The following is a 24,058-nucleotide window of genomic DNA, read 5'->3' on the forward strand; positions in this document are numbered from 1 at the left end:
AACTCAATTTTGCATGTGTCCCCCTCCCACTCCCCACGGGCTTTGGCTTTCAGCAGAGCTTCATTATTTGATGAGTATGAGACTTCTTAAAAATTAAAATTAGTATCTGTTTCAGCTTTATTGATATAATATTGTTTCAGTGTCAGGTTTTTTTTTTAAATTATTCGTGTATGCATACCTAGTAAATTTGTTTTGTGTTTGTAATAGTTACTATAGCTTTATTTGCATGAGTATTAGCCAGTTGAATGACCAACGTTGAATCAGAAATTAAAAATTATAATGTCCCACAGGTAAGTTTTATTAAAAGACACACGTTTTCGGAAATATTTCTTACGATTTATTTTTGTGCTGAAAAATTAATGAAACTTTGCTTTCAAGTTACCTATCTGCTTATTATGTTTTGTTTGTGTGTCTCGTGTCTTGCATGAAAGTAATATAAGATATTTTTTGTACGAAGCCAAGGAAAATATTTAGTGGTTGAAAGTGAGAAACTATAGGGAAATGTTGTATTTCTTTGCTTTTAATTTAAGTTAACTTTGTTATAATGGCAAAACAAAATAAGAAATTAAACGAAAAGGAGTTAAAAATTACCTTCATACATTTACTTAACTTTATTACATTTTATTATGTAAAAAGTAGAGATATTGCAACTTAGAAAAATAAGAATATCAGGTGACACGACAATAACATTTTTAAAAGACAGATAAACGAAGGAAAGAACAAATTATGTCAGAAGCCCACGGTAGGTTTTCATATTACTTCAAATCATTGTGATCGATGGAAACTTGATCGTTGCCCTTTGGTATAAAGTAAAACAAATTTAAATGGAATAAAAACACCAAAAACGTTAATATAATATAAACTGGTTTAGGTATTTTTCGTATATTTTGCAATTTTTATGAATATTTAATAATTCAGGAATTAAAAACTAGAAGATATCTCCACAAATATTCAAAAATCACGTGTTGCCCTTTTTTTTTTATTGTATCGTGTAATTCTATTTGTATTTTTTTTTTATTACAGTCCACACAAATTGCAATTTTGTTTCTATTTTGTCGCACAAGTAAAAGGACTTAAAACCACCTTTCTTCTATACAACATATAGTTATGATACATAAACATTCCGTCTCTTCGATTATTATTTCAGGATTATTATTTCGGTTTAATTTTGTTTAAAGTCATTATTTAAGTTGGTACTTTGATTCATTTTATAAAATATTCGATATATTTTATAGAATAGCTCATAATAAAAATATAATTTGTCTGGTACCCTGATTAACTTACAGTTTTGAAATGAACATCTGATAGTTAAAACTTAATACAAAACATGGAAAAAGTATTGCCTTTTTATTAGTGATAACAGCCTTATGTTTGAAATTGCTATCCAATTCGATAAACAATTGATTTAAAATATTTATTATAAAAACGGGCTTTAAAAAAAATAATAGTGTTTTTCTTAAATATCATACAAAAGTAAAATAATTTTATCTAAACGGCTTTAAGTGCAAGCTTGCAATGATGAAACGACGTTGGTCAAATAATGGTGGATTTAGTTTACGTATTTTGGAAGATTCTTCTTCTGAAGTAACTTCTTCATCTAACGGTTTAGTTATGCCTTCCGGAATGATTATGTCACCTACTTCATTGGATTCGCCGGATTATGGCGATCAGGATTTATGGCTTTATAATGAAATGCCATACAATCCACACCAGCATAGTGTTATAACATCAGTGCAAGGATGCACATCGCTGCCAGCACAAACAACAATAATACCACTGCCATCCATGCAGCAGAATGTAAATCATCATACTCCAAGAAGTGATTCGGCTAATTCAATTTCATCAGGTAAGTTCAAATTATAAGTCAGCATCGATTTAATAAATACAATGTTTGGAATTGGTTAAACAAAATAATGTATTTTCATCCAATTAAACTACTTACCATTAATTTTTTGACAAATATTTTGTTATTTTTCTGTAAGAAATAATTCAATCAAATATCATAGGAATACGAGTATGATCAATTAATTATGAAAAAAATAGTATCAAATGAATTTTGTAAGTTGGATAAATCTTTTTATTTAATGCACCTTATTAAGGTTCCGCAAAACTTTTAATTAAAGACATATTTTCTATTATACCAATACAGCTTGAATTTGTTGTTCACTTCGATAAGTCTAAATAAAACGATTTTGTTCCTAGCGATAAAACGTCTTTTCATGTTCTGTACTCTTGAATTAACTTGGATCTCCTTATTTTGGATATTAATATTTATGTATTAAGTATTTTTTTTATTATATCCATACACCAAACCCTAGGATATGAAATTCAACTTTGTTGAATTTTTGTTGTTGATATAATGCTCTGTTTAAAAAAACTAAGAACCCAACAAACGCAACAACCTCTTCCACCTCAAACTAAAAAACTATTTATGTAAAGCCGCTAAGAGTGACATTTTTCAAGATATTAGGCGCTGATGATTACGATAATTTCTGAAACTTGCTTTAAAAATATAAAACATACATAGATGTATAATATGTATTTGTAATTCTTTTGTTTCCTTTCACTCCTGAGATATTAACAGAAAAACAAGAATTTTATAAAAAAAAAGTAGGTTAAGTCGCCCATGCTTCCTCTAAAAAACTAAACCAGAAAATATCCGTTTGAAAAGACTTTTAGAAAAGAAAAACTTTAATGAGAAAATACAAAGTTAATGAATTCATGCTATTAAAAACTGCAAAAGTATTGTTGCAGGCGAAACAGCTGTAGAACGCATCATGCAGGAAAGTAGACTTAACACAGAATTTCCAAAGAAGTTGCAAAAAAAATTAGACATCGAATTCATCACAATACTTTTGATTGAATTGCATTGTTTTTTGAAGTTTACCTAAGTGTTCGTTTTTTTTTGGTGGTCATCCTTTTATGAAGCTTATAGCTAAAGAATTCCCTTGAGAAGCAATCATCGATAATTACTAAAAATGATTACTGTATGACAGCAAATTGAAATTTTAAATGACTAATTCGAATGAAAGATTCACATACGCTTTCGAAGCTTGAACCATTTTGTGCTGAAAAAAAGTAGATTTTAAATGTACCATATTCATCCGTTCTTCCGTCTTAGGCAATATTTCCAAAAGTTGAGGTCCTGTAAATAAATATTATAATAAATTATAATAATTTTTGAATATAAATAAAAAGGCATGATATAAATAAGATTCCAGCTAGTATAAAAATGTTTCTTCCAACGAACATAATACACATACTCGTAGTTGTTGTCGGAAACGCTTTTTTAAAAGAACTGTTATGATATTTTGGTTCCTTATTTTTTATTTTGTAGAAATTGCAATATATATTATATATAGAAATGTGCAATGAAATAGTAGTGATTGTTTAAGTATATTCAGTTGGGAATAAAATGTGTTGTGTTTAATTTGTTTGTATTTTCGTTTCATAAACATTTTTTTTTAAATTAAACTCCGTGACATTAATAAATTAATAATAGTTCAGTTTTAATATAGAAAAAATGAGAAAAGGTAAAATATTACTTTAAATAAGGGAACAAAGAAATAGTATTAAACATTTTATAGAGAACAATTTTAAAATAAGAAATGATTAAAAACTTAAAATAAATATGTTAGTAATATTTAGTTCTGATTCTTTTAGTGTTTTGACACAGCGGCGCGCGTTGCAAAGCGTCGTGAACTCGATGGCTTCGAATTATAAAATAACACGTACAAATTTAAAATCCTTTTTTTTTTTAATTGCTTTAATATTTGAACTTGTATTTGTTGTGTCCACTTTTTCAATTATTTATCCTTAGCCAAACCTATTTTCATGCAAATCCTAAGTAACTTCATGCTGTGAGTTCGCACTTTTTGAAATTTGCATGCACAGTAAATATAAAATACATTTTTTGTCACAGCACCCTTAATTGTTGCATATTGGTAGCAACACACATACAAATTCACAGATTACCAATACCACGCAAAGAACTTCTCAAAACAAAAAAGAACAGGAAAATAATAAAAAGAATTGCAGAATGAATTTATTTGTAAAGGAAAGGTCATGTTCGTACTAGTAACCTACTTTTTTTTTATAGGTAAGTGTGTATTTGAATTCTGTGCATATACTCGTACGGGTAATGAAAACAAAAACTCATGCTCAGGCTCTCGAAACTTGAACTGTTTTTGTTCATCGTTTAACAAAAATACAGGACAAGGTACGAGAAACATTATTTGATATTCGAGTCTCATTATGCGTATCATCAACAGTGTAGTGTTGCACTCATATTAATATTTGTTAATCGTTATTCGTGGATTCGAGGAAGAAAATCTGAAACGTCTTCAACCCTTAGCAATGAAAGGCGAACAAGAAATTCAAAAGGAATTTTGATTGTGCACTGCTCTGAAATGTAGAATTAAAAATTAGTATAGAATTATAGACTTTGAAACGGCAGATTTCGAAAAAATGAATATGTTAGATGACCAATATAATTTTTTTCTGTAAGAAACTTAAATAGATAGATTCTTACTCTAATTTAATTTTCTTAGTGTTGACAAATAGTATATGTACCTAGGTAAATTTGGTTCCGATTATACATTGAAGCTATATGTATATTGAAAACGTGATTTCACGAAGTCGGATGTAAGCATGAATACATGAATATATTAAAATAGGGATGATGGCTTGTCTAGCAAACTTCATTCATTCAAAAAATATATTGAAACAAATTAGTTAAAGTATCACAATAATAACTTTAAAGATGCAATGTCGTAGTGTAATGCATTTACATTATTGAAAAAGTTTGTAATTCTACGAAAGGAAAAAACACATGGAGCTTAGACTACATAGTAATGAGACAAAAAGCTATGGACAGGGAAATAGAGCTCTCTTGCTTTTTAAATTTATGTAGTTTTTTCTTTACATATAAACAAAATAATTAATTATTCTTTTATACAGTGAACAAAAATATGAATTTAACCATATTCTAGAATTCCAATCCAAGGTTCCTCTGAATTTTTGCTGCCGGATCTTAACCATATCATCATTTCATAGATTTTATATGGACTTTGGACTTTTGCGCCGGCCAAATCAAATCCATAAAACTCTTTTCTTTGATGTTCTTCTTAAATAGCAACTGTTTTTCTTTTGTCTGCTAATGCACCCAAATATTTGAGCATCATTGAGTCAAATAACATTTACTATGACGGAAATTTTTGTTTCAATGTTTGTTCCATTAGATATGCTATTTCTTTGTCCATGGCTGTATGTATAAAAGTAAATATGTATTATGGAGTATACCAACGTACGAATATTTTGTATTTCCCTAACAATGGTAGTTGTCTTAAATGAGCGACCAAAAAATAAAAAAATGTAAATTCGAAACAAAAAATGTTTTATATTTGAAAATTGTATATGATATTTAATGGAGAGATATTTCGGGGTGTTTTAGATAAACCAAGAAATATCTTTGTTTCCTTAGCTGAATAAATATAATTATATGCTGTTAAAAGAAACAATCGTTTTTGTAATACACCCCATGATTGCAAATTGTATGTGAATATTTAAAAACCATGCTCTTGAACTAAACTTTCTAACGTTGCATGTCTTGTGGGCACTGGACGCATGATTATTCCCCTACATTTAATTCCCTAAATCAAATTGAATTATACGTCACCCATGTTTTTATTTGCTATTATTGACCAGTGGAACAAAAGTAAATTTACTTTGAGGTCTATTAAGATCATCGAAAGTAACCAACACTGTCACACACTATTGCAATTGATTTTTGCACTACTTTAAATTTTGTTCCTTACTTGTTTTTCCATATACTACCTAGAGCCTTGTGTTCATCGAAGCAAATTATTTACCAGAGCTAAGCTTTCCAACGCCATATATCTAAATTGTGGGCAGTAGGTAGACCAGAATGCCCATTCTCCTTAACCGTTTTATTTGTTTTATTTGCTATACGAGTGCATCTTAAATTTTCCCTTATGAAATTAAAACATAATTAATAATCATTTTACAGATACATTTTTTAGTATCCATTCTACAATTCTTTTTTTTTAATGTATTTTCCCTGAACATGACCCGAATATGTAACCAACCACAAGTTCCAGTTCGCACTAATATGACGTTTACATTCATAAATTTTAATGGTGTGAGCTAATGAAAAAGAAAGGCATGAGAAACATCTCAGTGACGAGAAGAAGAAAATCCAGGTTATAAAAAAAACAGCTTTCTCTTGCAAGCTTATTAAAAAAATATCATACCTACACTAGAAGAAAGTAAAAAGCAAAATCAAAGAAAGAAAGTTTTCGAACACAATTAAAGTTATCAGTTTCTTTTTTTTTTGTTTAAACATTTTCCCATTCGCAAAGAAATCGAGGAATACTATATTGAATTAACGCATCCATGCACTCTTGTCTTGAGTATAAAATATAATGAAATAAATGATGAGGAATAGACAACTAAACAGAATACATAAAAAAGGAAGCAAGAATGTTCTCCTTCTCGTTCAAATTCAGAAGTTATATTCATTGCATAATTACATTGATGTTTTCATAAAAGTAGTTGTAACAAAAGAGCTCAGTTCTTATAAAAATGCAAATGAGCGGACGAATGTGTATATATGTATGTGTATGTATACACATATGTATAAATAAACTTTTTTACTATGCTTTAAAATTGACTACTTATGTGTTTTTTTTTTAAGTCATGGTTAGAAGACTTCCAAGAAGATTTCATATTTCTGAAAGATGTGATCACAATATGGCAACCGAGATCTTCTGATTCAACATTTTTGAATATTGACTTGAAAGATAATTTCTATGCCAAAATTCAACAGCCAATATGCAAATTGGTCATGGAAAGTTTCATAAAAGCTATATAGCGATACAACCTTAGCAGTGGTGACCATTTATTTGACTGATATCGTTTTTCATTGTTAATAGCATACCTTGCTTATTTAGGCCTTAGATCTTTATAAAGTACTTTATTGTGAGTGTTGCCGTTGTTTTGTAACAGTTTTTTAAATGTTTTATTATCTTAAATTTGAAATAAACATTTCATTAAGGTAATTGTTTTGTTGTCCATTTTTTAATAAATTGTCGAGCTTTTTTTTCAATATTACCCGCTTGTAATGATAACTTAATAGTCATTTAAAGCGTATAAGATCTTCATACTTTGAATACTTACGTATAGGGTTTTATCTAAAACTAGCAAAATGAACACTATAGTTTGTTAGATATATAGTAATTAGCGGTAATGCAACATTTATAGGCAGCTACTGCAATACTTCTTCAAACTATGTTCAACGAGTACTAAAAGATTTGTAGATGCATTTGAATAATTAAAAATGCAAATGGAATACTACCTAAGCCATTTTAGATGAACCTAATTTCCTGTGCCGCGCAGCGCCGCCGGTGTTTGCGTTCTTTAAGTCGTTTATAAAAATGTTTCATTTGTTTTTCCAACGTTTCCTTTGAAATCCATTGATATTCTTGACAATCGAAGTTTTAAGATCTGCAGTATTCCTTAGTTTGTCAGAGTACACTTGGTTTTTAGATGTCCACAAAAAAGAAATTAGGTGACATTAAATCACGATTTCGAGTAGGCCAAACAAATTGTTAATTTTTTTAAAATTAATCCGGCTCCAGTAGCAGTAGTGTCAAGAAATCGCATTGAGCCCTCCTACTGAGCGTAAAAGTTGCTTTGGCTGAAATTCTTCAACAATAACAAGATTCTTTTCATGACGTTTAAACCTAAACTCCCTTTTAAACGAGTGATGAACTAGGAAGATTTTTCAAATATAACGGACAAACCTTTCACACAAATCGAGCTTTGTGTATCGTTCCAACGAATCATGTTGACTAACCAACTATACTTAAAACGAATTGCATAGTCTGAATATTCGAAACGCCCCTAGAAAACCCTTTTTTTTTGGAATGCGTTTGAAATAAATCTGGTAAATCCTGTACATTATACACTTGCAAAGGTTTTTGCAGGACAAGCCAAAACAGCTCGAAGATATCAACATTTTGTCTGCTTATGAAGTCTTACTGCAATCCATATAATTTTAAAGTTTTATATCTATATTTATCTAGCACACAAACAAACGTTCTTGCTTATATTATTGGTACTTTACATATGTATTTAAGCAATCTTTAAGCAAAGATCACAAAGTTACAAAAACAAACACTATCTTCCTTTATAATCAGTACGTCCTTTAGTTTTCCCTAACATGTAAAAAAGTGTAATTGCCAATTTTCACTAAAATCCTCATTATTTCTTTAGCATAAGTGTCATATTTCTAGTTTTTCCAATAATGCCGAAGAGAGTGCGACATATGTACATATTATTATATACTTATATGTATACATACATACATACAAGGCAAGTTTTCATACAAAATATAAAACTCGATATTTTAATCAAACAAGACATTACGATGGTAGGGAGGTCAAAAAAGTGTGTCCCCGATTGGTTAGATTGAGTTCAAATTTGAAAATTAATGTTTTGAGCCGAAAATTTTCTTTCTTAGTTTAGTTTCTTTCAATACAATAAATGCATTTTTGTATTGCTTCAGAAGGGTACCTTCCATAGAACCGTTATTTTGTTTTTAAGTTTTCTCAAGAACTAGTCTTACTAAGCTCACCGATTTCAATATTTTTTTCGGCACAATCCTCTATACTCTCTTTTTGTTGATCAAAAATATTGTTTTTATTTTTAATTTTAATTTAAAAAAAATTTAAAACGTGTTTAGATAAGCTCTAAATAACTGCATACCAACATTTTTTTTAAACTAAAGTTGAAAATTTGTATTTGTAAAAAAATAATATACGTAAAACAAAATTTTTTTCAATTAAAAATGTTGAAAAATTAGGATGTTTTGAGAAATCAAATGGCGTTTTAATGTTTAAAAACAGACTGTTTTTGCGGGTACATTTTTAAATTGTAGAATATCTGAAATATTTTTAAACAGACTCTTTAGGTACAAAACGAACTTGTACGATCCATATTATAAGTGCATTTTATTTATTTTTTGTGTCACAATGTAAAAAAAGTCAGAAAACAAAAGAGGAGAAGGTAATATAAATCAGATGTGTTTGAATCTCTAGCGATTAACGATGGCACAAAGTTTAATAAGAACTTCCATCTGTTCTACCTTAACACAGGAACATTTTAAAAATTGTGCATTTCTTTTGCAACCTTACTTTTATATAAAGTTGTTATTAGTTTTTAACTTTTTATTGTAATGGGTCCGATTTGTCAAATTGAAAATTTTGACATTTCTCGACGTTTCACGGTCCCTAGAGTCGAAATAAAAGATTTTTAGAAAGATGTCTGTGCGTGCGTGTGTGCGTACGTTCGCGACGTTTTTTTCGTCCTCCATAGCTCAAGAACCAGAAGAGATATCGACTTTAAATAAATTTTGTTATACAGATAATATGGCAGAAATCTGCAAAAAGGGCTCTCAAGAAAATTGCATGTGTGGTTTTTTTTTACCATAGCAGTTTAAAAAAAGGTGAACATTTTGGTTAACCCTAAATATCTTACGAACCAAAAACGCGAGGGACTTGAATTAAATGTATTATAGTATATTGTAACATGATACGAAACAAGTATATTTTTTGAAAAAATCCTATTAACGGTTTTTTTTTATAAACTAAAAAAACTGAAAAAAAAATATTTGACCTCGAAAATTTTACGAATGCAAAATTATTTTAAACATCTGGTAAAATTATGAGAATCGAATTCACAGTTTTTTTTTTAATAAAAATTAAATCCTAAAAAAACATTACTCAAAGTTTGTAAACATTGAATTTCGACTCAAGTAGCTTTTCAAAAATTTGAGATTATGGCTTCCAACTAATTTTAACTTATAAGAAATATTGTTTTTTTTAACATTTTGAAAAATTTTAAGAAAAATCGAATAGACAGTTTTTTTTTACAAAAAATTTAATTAAAGTTGGTAAAAATTGATTTTTGACTCAAATATCTTTTTAAAACTCTGAGATATTGGCTTTAAACTACTTTTTTTCTTTTAATAAATATTGTTGTCAACATTTAGTTAAATTTTGAAAAAAATCGAATTACGAGTTTTTTTTTACAAAAAATATAACCTAACAGAAAAACAATATTAAAACTTAGTAAAAATGTACTTTCGACTCAAATAGCTTTTCAAAAATTAAAAATATCGTCTTCAAACTTTTTTATTTCACAAAAAATATTGTTTTTGTTATTCAGTAGTACTTTTTTTTATAAAAAAATAAAATCTACAAGAAATAGTACGCAAATTTGGTAAAAATTGATGTTCGGTTCATTATATCTCTCAAATTAATTTAATTCATCCAATTTGTAAAAATTAAAGAAATGCTAATTAAATTGGTAAAAATTCGTTTCCGACTAAAAATCTATTTAACAAAATCAGATTTTCCAACTAAACTATTTCTTGATATAAAAAATATTGTAGGTAATTTAAAAATTTTTAAGAATAATTCAACTTACAACTTTTTTTAACCCAACACGAAAACCTACAAACTTTTAAGCAAGACAAATCGACAGTCGGAATAGGAAGTTATCAGTGTGGGTCGCATCCCAGCCTATTTTTTATATTTTAACCAAAGTGTTTTTATATAAAACAAACATTTTCTTCGCACTATGCCAGTTTGTGCTAAAAAATTCTGATTTGTTTTGCTCGTTTATCTGTCCTTTAACTCACAAAATTGTAACATATTATGTTGTCTGGAAATTTGTTCTTTTCAACTGAAAATTTGTTCCTTTGAACTAACATTTTAATTTTGTACTACAACTAAAGCGATAGGTATTAAAACTAGAAACCTAACTTTCTTTATTTGCACCAAACATGAATAGTACCTACAATTTGTATATATGGTAGGTATAAATTTGGTAAGTGCATTAATGTATGAATAACAGCGCTACAAAACTATAGAACAAAAGTAATATTTTTTAGAGTTTATAGTGCTCCAACAATTGGAGACAATTATTCTTACACATGGGCCACGGTCAAGGATGCAAAAATGAGTTTCAGGACAAATTAGGTATACATAACCTTATAGGTCGTGTGTTTTTTTCTGCCAACAAAAGTTGCATTATTTATGTATTGAGAACTTTTATATATGTAGGTAATAGGTATAATAGGGGAGATCGATGATTGTCCTGCTATGTGAAGTTAAATACCAAAATAATGAAAATTATGATCAAGAAAGGTAAAGATAGTTGACTATTTAAATGCTTTTTAATTTAAATCGACCTAGGTACCTATTGCCAGAAAACATGATCTAAATACAAATTGTGAAGTTAAAACATTTTTAATGGAAACACTTAGAAACGTACCTATAAAATGTTGCTTTATTTTAAATCAACTTGAAAATATTAACAGACAAAGTTTATTTTCCCTTGTCTCTATTTAAAAGAATAAACAAGAATGTTCTTATTTAAACGAATAAAATGCACATGTGTATATACCTACCTACAATGTATATGTAATGTATATTTGTATTTTGTTTCTGCACATATACATCATATACTTTATTTAAACTTCTACTGCACATGAACGAACCCTCGTTCAAGGCCTTGCGTTTTCTTTTTGAGTATATATTTTCTTTTGTTGTTTTGTTTAATATATTTTATGTATTTAAGTGTGTGCCCTGTGCATTGACTTAATGCACACACTTACACATTTTGCCAAAGATTAGTAAACCTAGCTGCGCAGTGTTGTATCGCATCTCAGGTATAGTTAAAATAGGAATTATTTCTTATTAAATATAAATAAAAACTTTTTGTTATCGCTGTTCTCTCTTTTTTGCTGTACACTGTACAATCTACAGTACCTACAAACTTTTTCAATATTCATTGGTGAAACTATGTCAGTAGTGTGGGGTACGTACTAATGCAATCTCTAATAACTGTCCTCATTTTATTTCGATGGATTTTTGATGAATCGTGAATCATGCATTGAAAATAGTCGAAAAATTGTGTTTGTGTGTATTTTTCTGAGTACGTAAAAAGAGCTTTTTTATAACTAAATGACGAAAGTGTGTGTTGGTAGAACACACATACATATGTACATATATTTACGTACATTAGACTGAACCAAAAAAATATATTTTTTTTTGAAAGCCTTGAGAAGAAATTCATGTGAGTAAAATTCAAAAATCTAAATGTGTGTTGTTGTTTTTTTTTATTTTATTTTGAATGCATTATTTTTTAATCACCAGTCAATTTTCTACTTCAATGGTTTGAAGTTTTGACACACAAATTAGACAAAGTATTCAAATCGAAAATTATGATGAGACCTTTTTGTTAAAGTTACATTTTCACAATAATTTTACCCCAGTCTAATGTACCTATGCACATTTCATATATGTACATATACCTATGTAATGCAACATTTTAAAACTTTCATTATTCATTCTAACATGTTAGATAATAGATAGATAGATAGTAAAACAGAAACTGTGGTGAAAACAAATAAAGTAAAGAAAGTGTCATTAACCTAATATTATCATAATAATACTTCTAAACGTAGAACGTCTCTGTAAATTATTTATACCTATTTCAACTTTTAAAATTACCGGCGATTTTAAAGTTGGAATTTAAAAGGAATTTGTTGGTGGTCATGGTGCTCACAGGCGGCGTGGCGGCGCTGCGCTTGTGACAGTTGGTTCAATAGACTATTATTATTATTTTCAACGTCATTGTCTTAGGGGTAAATAACTTACAATATTTTTCCTCTCGTGTTTATTGTACCGATGCCATTTGAATTAAATTGTAATTGTGTTCGTTCCTGGCAGTAGCTTTTTTTTTAAACAATTATAATCGAGCTCGTTTATTTTTGTAAATGTAGATACATATATATTTACTTTTGTAAAATGGGGCAGACATTTTTGCAAGGTCAATTTAGTAAATTTATTTAGTAGATGCGGTAGGTATGTAGGTACTTTGTGCATACACACATATATTAAATTCGGTTGGCTTGAAAGTTGAAATCTGTGATTTATGCCTTACAATTGGGAGTTATTGTTATTGTTCCCAGTCATTTAAAATGACTAAAATAAAAATCCTATTTGTGCGTGTGTGTATCTACATACATATATCGACATTAAAATAGAAACACCAGAGTTTTAAAAATTTAGTTTTTACTTTTTTTTTTTAAAGTCTGTTCTTCATTTTGTTAGATTTTTTCTTTCAAACTAAAATAACCCATTATTTGTAGTAAAATTATAGCATAAAATATTTTAAATTCATAAATGTAAAAAAAGGATAGATGGTTAGTGCGTTGGACTTTCATGTGAGAGGTCTTGGGTTCGATCCCTGCATGTGCCACCGAAAGTTTCTTCACGGTTACTGCCTCTTGCGAGGAATTTAACAATTCTCCAAGAGTAATTCTTGTTATGAAAGTGCTTTCTCAAATTTGCCGTTCGGATTCTGCTTAAAAATGTAGGTCACATCCATCCCTGACTACAGTACTCGCACACAGGAATGGAAGAGATTTGTCAGTCAATAGGCCCTAGTTCTCAAACGGACTGTTGCGCCACCCAATTTATTTATTTATTTAAAAAAAAGGAACACATTTCGTGGACATTAAAATAGATAGGTACAAAGATTTAAAAAAAAATAAATGCAAAGCTATTCTGGATTTAAAAATTATTTTAATATCTGGTAGTCTGGCCCTTAGCTTTAATTACAGTGCAAAATCTGTTGGACATTGAGACAAATAATGGGTGGCATCTGTCAATTAAAATACTGTACCACTCCTGTTTAACCATCCTCCACAGTTCGGCTTTATTTTTTTTTAAATGTTTCCCAACCACGCATTTTCAACCACCCGCAAAATGTTCTATTGATTTTAAGTCAAGTGATCGGGATGTCCAATCCAATACGCTGATTACTTTGAGAGGCAAGTTCTCGTCCGCATAAAGCGGCATTGTATTCTTCATGATATTCACATTCATATTTTGATCAATTTCACCCTCAATCAAATGTATTGGTCCAACGTCATATCAATAAAATAAACCCCAAAGTATGCTACTGCCGCCACCATTCTTGATCGTTTTCTAGAGTATTTGGTATTTAGTTCTTTCAAAGAAAGCCTTCTAACGGTTTGTCTACTATCACTTCCGAACAAATTTATCATTGTTTCGTCCATCCACAAAACATTCCTCCACTTTTTGCCTCCTTTTGGCCCTCTCCAATCAAAATGATTGTGGGCGACTTTAAACCGCGTAGTTATATTTTTGTTTCTTAGAAAGGGCACCATTCTTGCGATCCTTTAAAAAAAAATTTAATAAAAATACTGAATGTTGAAAACTAGATTTTCTATAAGATGAAATAAGTTTGAATCCAATATCTTAAATTTTTTAAAAGATATTTGAGCCGAAAATCAGTGTTTACCAAGTTTTTGTTTAGGTTTTTATTTTTTGTAAAGAACTGTCAATTCCGTTTTCTCTAAATTTCATTGAATGTTGATAACAATTATAAGATGAAAGTAGTTTGAAGCAAATATTTGTATCGAAAATCAATATGTACGAAGAAAAAAGATTCCCGAACGTACTTGTAGACTTGTCAAGTCCCTATTGGAAAACCCTTATAATTCTTAACCCATACACCTTTTTACTAGTAAAACTTACAAAAGAAATGTTTAAGAGTTTTATAAGCTTACTTAGCTTTGCATATGTACAATTTATAACGCTATCAAATGAATTTATCAATTGTGTTCTTGACCGATATATTTTTTTCATTTTTTCAAAACAACTAAGTATGATCCCTATAGCCGATAAACGCACATAGCACATCTTCTCATTTTTCACCATGGATACTTCGGTTGTGGTTAGGTCTACCCCGCACAACAATACAGTATATTATATATTGTGTATGCTCATACGTATACCTGACTAAAAACAAACAATCAAAAGTGAAAAAAAAAACAAACAAACAAAATAAAAATTCATTCAGCTGTTCAGAGTATGAATTCTGTAAACTTGCAAATCTAGGTCGAAGCTTTTTCTCTTCCTCCATTTGTATATAAATATTTATTTTCTCTCGTTTCTTTGTGCGTACACAATCTTTCCCAAAAAATACACACGATCAAACACGTGACCTAAAATTTATTAACAGAACCACTATAACAAAAACAAATTGAGGAAACCCTCCTAATCGTGCGTAACGCATTCGTGTTTGTATCTCACTTACTCATTTTTTAACTGTTCGAGATTGCGCGTATCATAGATTTTAAAGAACACAAAAATTAACGAAATACAGAAATATGAAAGAGAAAATAAAAAAATTAGGTTGTTGAGGAATTTTGTTATCCGTCGAAATCATTCTTAAGTTTTTTTTTGTCTGAACTGCCACTCTCCGCCTTTTAGAAAGTTATGCATTTACACATGAGTCTTAATACCTAAGTATACCTACGTTTTTATTTGTTGGGAACCTGTTCAATAAACGAGCAAGACAAATCTCTTGACTCACCTTTTATCCGTGTAGGTGTCGTCAGAAATGTAGGGTTTGAACGATCGGCGTAATTTTCCAATAACTATACCTACTTATCTTCAGAAAAATACTTCTCGACTTATGAAAGCGAAACAGAAAACGAATCATTTTAAATTATAATGTCTCGAAATTGACCTACATTTTCTGATTCCTTAGAAAAATCATGTCTTTGAAACACTTTGAGTGGATATGTATGGCTTTTTATTTTAAAATGCAAATTTAAAACACATTTTTGTATTGCGTTCATCTAAAAAAAAAAAGATTTCTTGGCCTATGTATGTATTTTTTAAAAATTATTTAGAACACACAAATCAAAAAAGATTCACTATTTTGAATATTTTTTGTATGACATTTTGTGTACCTAATTATATTTACAGTCAGTTTGCTTTTTTAAATATTTCAGAGATTTTCAATAAATATTACTTAAGGAAAAATAGAACAAAAAATACATGGATAATATAAAAGTTACTACTCTCAAATTTGGAGAGAAAGATGAAAGATCAATTAACTGATTTTTAAAATATGTATTTCGAAAGCTAGGACTTTCGGTAAACCGTTCAATTGCTAACGTACGGGTTAAATGCTAAAATTTTCATTTCAGAAAAGAACGATTTTTTTGTAATATAATGTTTAATGTATAAAGTTTTAAGAGGAATTGAAGAATTAATTAATTTTAAAACACTACATCATTTAAATGACCACCACGCGAATTGTTGCAAGCATAGACCACTTTTTGACAAATATTGGGCGGTATCTCATCCATAACTTGACGAATGTTGGTTTCTAAGTGCTCAAGAGTTAAAGACTTATCTGCATAAATACGGTCTTTCGCGTAGCTTTACAAAAAAAAAGTGCAGCGGTGTCAAATGGCATGATCTTGGTAGCAAGTTGATATCGCCACCATAGAGCAATTACGGGGCCAGAAAATGGATGAGTTGTGTGGCACCATCTTGTTGAAATCAAATATTCTCGCAGTAGTATTCTTTAATAGCAGGCAAAAAAAGTCGGTTGCCATATGACCATAAAGCTCCGAATTAATGGTGACAGTCGTTCCATCGGTAGTACCCGTGGCATGATGGTTAGTGCGTTGGACTGTCATGCCAGAGGTCTTGGGTTCGATCCCTGCCTATGCCATCTAAAGTCTTTTCACGGGTACTGCCTCTTGCGAGGAATTGACAAATTCTCCGAGAGTAACTCTTGTCAAATTAGCCGTTCGGAATCGGCATATAAACTGTAGGTCCCCTCCATTCCTGACAACATTACTCGCACACAGGAATGGTTGAGAGTTGTAAGTCACTAGGCCCTGGTTCTTCATAGACTGTTGCGCCACCCAATTTATTTATTTATAGTCGTTCCATCGTTGTTTTCGACGAAGTAAGGTCCAACGACACCTCCGGACCAAAGAGCGCACTAAACAGTGACTTTTTGTGGATGTAATGGCCTCTCTTCAGTTACTTGTTCTCATAACCCCAAATACGACAATTTTGTTTATTAACATGCCCACCGATTGAGAAATATGATTCGCCGATGAAGAAAATTTTGTTCGAAAAATCGCCTTGCTCCGCCTGTTGTTCAAGCACCCTTTCGACGTATCTACGAACGTTATGAATGGTCAGCTGGCTTTAGTTGTTATGCTGTTATTTGTGACGAGGAATCTACACATTTTGGATCTTCGGCAACACTTTCACTTACAGCAGCGATATTTTTAGTGGTACGAGCTAAACGATGATGCGCAGGACTTACAATATTTGTAACCTACCAGTCACTTTAAATTTCTTCAGCATCACCATTTTTAACAATTTATATGCGTTGGGCGATATTTAAGGGATCTATTTTCGTAAATTTCAGACTTTCAACTAATAACAATATTGGTTTAATAACTTAGTTTGACAGATGTCCAATTTCAGCCCTATACTTTTCAAACTACAAAATACCCGTTACTTTAGCATGATTTTTCGTTAGTATGTCGGCCATCATGTGTCCCGTAAATGAGTAATTCAGTTTGATGTTATCTTCTAAGGAGTGGTTCCTTGCAAGTTGTTGAGCACCTATATTGTCCTTCAAGAGAACAATAAGATTATTATGCATTTTATTGTCTAATTCAAATAGTTTATTAATAAAATAAGTGACTTCCTTATGCCATATGCTTAGTCTCTGTGCTACTGAGAGCAAGAGAAGTCTACTTTTTGATTCCCAGGAAATCGCAGATCCTGCCATTACAAATACATAATCCTTATAGGTTTTTATGTCGTCGACCTTACCCGCCAAATCTTCCTCTACATAACCTTCGATACCTTTTCATGTCCTTGTACAATTGAGCTGAAAGTCGCATGTTGTTTTTGTTCTGGGACAACAATCACCTCCAATAAGTGAGGTGATTAAGTGATAGGAACCGGAAATCTTGAAATCCTGGTCTTCGAACTTACATAATTTTATGCACAGAGCCATATGGAGAGAATTGTGGTTTACAATCTATCATTCGATGGCTTTGGAGAAAATCCATTAAGTAGGGCTTCTGATCTGATGAATGCTTATGGATTCTCTTCGAACTTGAGGCGTTACTTGTATATCCAAAAAATGAGCGAGTGGTCCTTTATCCGTATTGGCCTATCTTCGTTTTGATATCCATCATATCATGATGTCATGCAAAACACTGTCAAGCTTTCTTTTTCACTCTCGGCCAGCCTGTTCAAGGCCATATACATAGCAATTTGAGTAGCTTACAAACATTGTTTAAATGATGTTTATCAATAAAACCTTTATTGGTTTAAAGAAATCTTTAAGAAGATTTGTATACTTTGTAGCTTTAAAAACAAGCCTTGAATTAATGCTTATGTAAGAATGTAGACAAATTTTTAAAAATGGCAACGTTTTGGTCATCTTGATTTTCAAAACCTTCCACATTTGAATTTAATTTCTGAAAATTTGAAAATAAATTGCCAGGTATGTTCAAAGGCTAAAATAAGTGTTAAACCATTTTTAAAACATTCCTTACATCGCAGCAAGGAACTGCACTCGAAAGTCACTTCAGGTGGGTTCTAGAAAGAAAGATTTGTATCTGTGACGCGATATGTGGTTCTAACATTAAGGTATTACAAATAATGGCTTAATTGCTTGAGAAGTTTTTAAGAAGTACAAAAGTTACAAAAATTATATAATTTATGGTTTATCGTAGTAGTAGTACCCGTGGCATGATGGTTAGTGCGTTGGACTGTCATGCAAAGGGTCTTGGGTTCAATCCCTGCCTGTTCCACCTTAATTTTAAAAAAAAAATGTTCGCGGGTACTGCCTCTTGCGAGGAATTGACAAATCCTTCAAGAGTAATTCTTGTCATGAAAAAATGCTTTCTCAAACTAGCCGTTTGGATTCGGCCTAAGATTGTAGGTCCCTTCCATTCCTGACAACAGTACTCGCACACAGGAATGGATGAGAGTTGTAAGTCACTAGGCCATGGTTCACAACGGACTGTTGCGCCACCCATTTTTTGTATGGTTTATCGAACTAAAATATTTATTTAGACTAATATAAGTTTATAAACTTGACATGAACCTTATGGCTGAATCACAAACACGCTTTAGCTTCGGCTTCACCTGACGTTTACGAGTTCAACGATAAGAATTCAATGCATGCCATCACAATGGAGCTTCGACCTCACGTTTCGTTTGAAAATCGTAAGGAAAAGAACGTAATGTAACGTAATGTGACTCCAAACGGAAGCTCTAGTTCAATTATCTGAACATTTGCTTTTTCTGACAGCTCAACAGCTGTAAAAAAAAATGTCAACAAACAAAATATTTGCTCTTTGGAAAGATGAAATAATAAAAAAAAAATGTCATTTAAAGCAACCTCGAAGCCAGCCATTAAGGCTGAATCAAATAAGACCAACATCATCCGACCTTACTAGCAGCCAAAATTTGCTGGGTTAAATAAATATCACAAGAAAAATATTTGCTTGATTGACAATTTTAGTCATCGGTAATTTTAAAAACCGTGAAGGCGTGATAAAATGTGTCACTTCTCAAATCAACCTGCAAAATATTGCATGTCTACAACATTTTGCAAATATACTTCGTAAAAATTTATTTTCATGCGACGATGACCTCAAAACCATTCTTAATAGTGCCAGTAACGCAAAAAATATATGTAATCTAAAAAATTGAATATATTATAGGTTGTTCCCATTTAAGGAATGAAATGACCAATACTATATACATTCGTAGCTAGCTATATATTTGCGTAGCCCTTAATATACAAATATTTTAGTAAACAAAAAAATCCATTAACTTTCGTGTTCACTGTTTGGCCCGTAATCGTTCTTGTCAGAATGAAATATAATAATTGATGGTTTATGGAGGGCTTCCAAAAAAACATACAATGAAACAATGGATGACTAAATTTTGAAGCCAGTATATATTAGACTTGAAATAGTATTAGCTTTAAAAACTGAAAGCTTGAGGTACACTCGCTGTTGTCATGATACAACATAACTAAAACTAAAAGTTTTAATGTCCAAAAGCGTTTTATGATCGTTGATGTTGAATTTCAATTTCTATTGAGTGGAAAAGAGAACGCCAACTAATAAAACAATTTGTTGGTTGAACTATTTGTGTATTTTTCTTACCTTTGCTTTTTGTTTAATGTCGTTTACTATAAATACTCGCAGGTATGTTAAAAAAAAGTTACCCTTCTACATGTAATTTTGTATGAAAACCACTAGCATGTAGAGCTGGACATACGTCAACAAAAGTAATAAACGCACTTAAAAATTGTTTTTATTTTATTTTAATAAAAGGTCAAAAGCATTGTTGAGAGGTCAGTGACTTGATTTTGTTTTATTTGGTAGAACTTGGTTATCAATTTTAGCACATTTGTATGCATTAAATCAAGAGTTTTTAAAAACGTTCGATTTTAATTTTGGCTCTCGATTAACATACATACCCGTATATACATAAGCCGTGAAAAAGTGACCATGGTATCTATTATTTTGACAATTTAAGTTGGATATTGCTAAACTGAAATTTAAATTAAATTAAGTTGAATCACGTAACACAAGCGGGAAACTTATTATATTTGACCATCAAAAATTGATAATCATTTATCACCCTAGCCAATTCCTCCTCCACATCGCCAAACGTTTCTTATTAAAATATAAAGAATAAGTTAAATTTGAAAGAAGAAAAAATAAACAACAAACTTAAGAAAAATAGTGTATTTTTATAGTAAAAATAGGATAAGTGCATCCAGATTAAATGTACCTAAAAAAAAGAAGTAAATTGGGTGGCGCAACAGTCTTAAATGTAGGTACCTACATTCTTTTATATTCTCAAAAATTGTTTTTGATTTACCTATTTTTGAGAATATAGAAATCTGGATGTAAGTTCCTTTCGTCTAATTTCCTTACCCTCTTGCTTTTATTTTGTATACTTTTAATAAATTAAATCAGCTGAAACTAATTTAAATAATGGGTTTCTGGCTTTTCAAAATGATATGGCATGACGCTGCTTGTCTTAGCATTATATTTTTAAATATTTGTTTTTCTTTTTTTAGTAATTTTTTTGAAAATTGACCCATTTCCATAGGATTTTTTCTTGTCTTAACAAAATACTCGATCCAGTTACCCTGTTAATAAAATATGCAACATGCCCGCAACAAAACAAAATTCACCGCAAAACATCGTATTTCGACTGTCAGTCTGGTTTTGTGAACACAGTAATCGACTTCTGTCACGCAAAGAAAACGCAGTGGATTTACATTCATAAATTAAAATCTTGCATGACTGCAAAATTTGTACAAGTATGAACTCTGTCAAGGTCAAAAGCGAGCAGCGCTTACAGCCCAGCACACTTTTGAGCATAATGTGAAGTATGACCAAAGAAGATAGTAAAAGATAAATTTTTTGGCAGGCTTAAGGATATATTCCTTGATATTTTTTTTTTATGTTGCGTCTGTAAGGACCTCAATGTATTATCGGTCGCCCAGCCTTTAATGTCTGCATCATTTTATAACAAGATAATGATAATGGATTAAATTAAAGGTAAAAGCACATGTTAAAAACAAAAAAGGTACAACCTTAATCCTTTAATTTTTTAACTTTCCATAGGAATTCATTGTAGTCGGTCCAATTTGTCGAATTGATAATTTGGCATTGTGCTACGCTTAAGGTCCCTAGAATCTAAATAAAACGTTTTTAGAGAGCAAAGAAACCAGTATAAATATCAACTTTCATCTATTATTACTTATTATTCTAATTGACACTCAGTAAAATTCAGAGAAAAATCGAATTGACAGTTTATTAAAACTTTTTAAAAATTAAAGATATTGGCTTTAAACTAGTCTCATCGTATACAAAATATAGTTTTCGACATTCAGGAATTAAAATTAAAAACTTCAAAAAAAAAACATTTTGTTAAAGTTTTAGTCAATATAAATCGACAAACGGGATGGGAAGTTATCAGTGTGTGTCGCATCACGTCCTCTTTTATTCTCTAATGTTAGTCTCAAGAGATTTAAATTTGGTTAGGTACTCTATATTTAGGAAATAAATTTAGAAGACGTCGTTTAAACACCTTTACACGTCAACACAATAGATAAGCAAAATTAAATATAATAATATAATATTAAAAAATAAAATACATTCTTTCAGTCTCTTACTTATTAACGAAAAAAAGTAAACAAAATCATAAACTCTTTTATATCATATTTCCTAGTCAAACAACTTTGTCACCGAATTACAATATATTAATATTGTTGAAATAAGTACTTTTCGGAAGAATCATATTTTTTAATTAATTCTGGCTTTCCTTTTAAATAATTTAAGATTTAGGATTCGATGCAATTTAATTCATAATAACATTTGCAAATTAAAATAAACAATCAGGTGTTTCAATTTTAATATTGTTTTTTTTTTTTCGTTTGTCCATTGTTTAAAATTGAGAAAACTCTCTCTGTAGGGGCATACAAAAATATCTACGATTTTTTAAATGTTTTCATACTGTATCCATAATTTTTTTGTTGAAAAACTTGAAAACTTCGACCCACCTATCTCCAGCACTTATTTGACTCTCCTTCCATTCAACATTTTTTTCTGAAGTCGACTTTTTACACATGAAAACTCGTGGAAAACATAAGTGTCATTAAATGAAATATTGTTTCTCTTTTTCATAATATACATTAAACTTAACTCCACTTTGTCCCAGGAAAGAGTGTAATCCTTGATCTTCATTTATTTTTGGAGTAAAGGGTTTTTCAACAATGTAATAATTCCAACAGTCGGACTGCACTCTCAAAATTACTTTTGGAAAATGCCATAACTAGTCCAAATACAAAAAAGATGAGTTTCATTCACATTCAATGAAAGTAATTTTTACCATTGTCATTGTAAAATTAATTTTCTGTGGTGAAAGTCATCCTGTGCGCAAGTGTAAGAGTATTAGTTAAACTTCTCCTGTATGTAAGGATGTATAATATGATCAGACTTGTGTGATTGGGAGAGTACACGGAAAGAAGTTCATGGCATTTATGACAATGCTAGTATGGCCTGGTGTCCCATACTAAAAAAGTATCGGTGAAATCCTACATTGTATTGCTACATCTCCTATAAGTTTGGGATTATGTACTATATTGTATGGTACCACAATCTTTGATTGTAACACAAGGGCGCATAGTACGTTTGACGAGACAGCATTGCCTTCAGTATCGGAGATGTCGCACTGCTACTAGTTTTCCCCGCAATAATTTATGGCGTGATAATCGATACCCTTATTGGATTGCTGTCAATAGTGTAAGTATAAGGGACATAACAATAATGTATAGACTTTTCTGCTAGGAGCATTGTACCGGTCAATATGGGCCTAACTCCCATACTGGCATTGGCGTATCGGCTATAACTATTGTCGACGTTACTATTCTCAGTAGGGCCAAATTAACTATGCTTACAACATTTTATCCAATGGAAATCTTCTAAGCCATACAGTATTGTGTTCACACAGTCGTAAAACAAAAAGTCGTAAAACAATGAACAAATAATGAACATTTTTTAAAGTAATGAACATTTTTATGTTTTCCGACACACAATAATTCATTGTGAACATTTTCTTCAAATAATGAATTGTTCATTATTATAATGAACGGATGGTCACCGTAGATATAGTAAACCAAAAACTAGGGACAATCCAACTAAACTTAAATAACTTACTAAACTTACATCCAATTTTGTTGTATTTAATTAAAGTTTATTGTATCTTGTAAAGTTACTTCTTTTAGTAACTTCATTTTTTGTTTACTATATTCCTACAATGTATCACTGAGTGAAAATATTTTACATTGCTTGACAAAAAAAAAAATAAAAATTATTATTCAATTGTAGCTACAAATTCCTATATACTTGTGAGTGACTATTAAAAAAAATTATAAAGTTTTTCTATTTATTATTCTTAAGAGCACTTGAAAACACCGGTGAAGGAAATAACCAATAATTCGTTCCACGTCTGCTTTTACAATCATGGTTAAAGGTATATGTATTGTATAGTCGTACCTCTTATAC

General features: G+C 30.4%; 1 protein-coding gene across 5 annotated transcripts in view; it reads left to right on the top strand.

The window, feature by feature from the left end:
- The window catches only part of LOC129951719 (ecdysone receptor), a 155,002-nt gene that overhangs the window by 100,478 nt on the left and 30,466 nt on the right, over positions 1-24,058 (top strand). The window contains exon 2 of one of the 5 annotated variants that reach the window (XM_056064021.1): positions 1,287-1,846. The exons of the other annotated variants lie outside the window; for them this stretch is intronic. Within the exon in view, the coding sequence (XP_055919996.1) occupies positions 1,516-1,846 (331 nt within the window). The 5' untranslated portion in view covers positions 1,287-1,515. The remainder of the gene's footprint in view (positions 1-1,286; positions 1,847-24,058) is intronic. 5 annotated transcript variants of the gene reach the window in all.

The sequence above is a fragment of the Eupeodes corollae genome, chromosome 3, assembly GCF_945859685.1.
Source record: "Eupeodes corollae chromosome 3, idEupCoro1.1, whole genome shotgun sequence".
Lineage (NCBI taxonomy): Eukaryota > Metazoa > Arthropoda > Insecta > Diptera > Syrphidae > Eupeodes > Eupeodes corollae.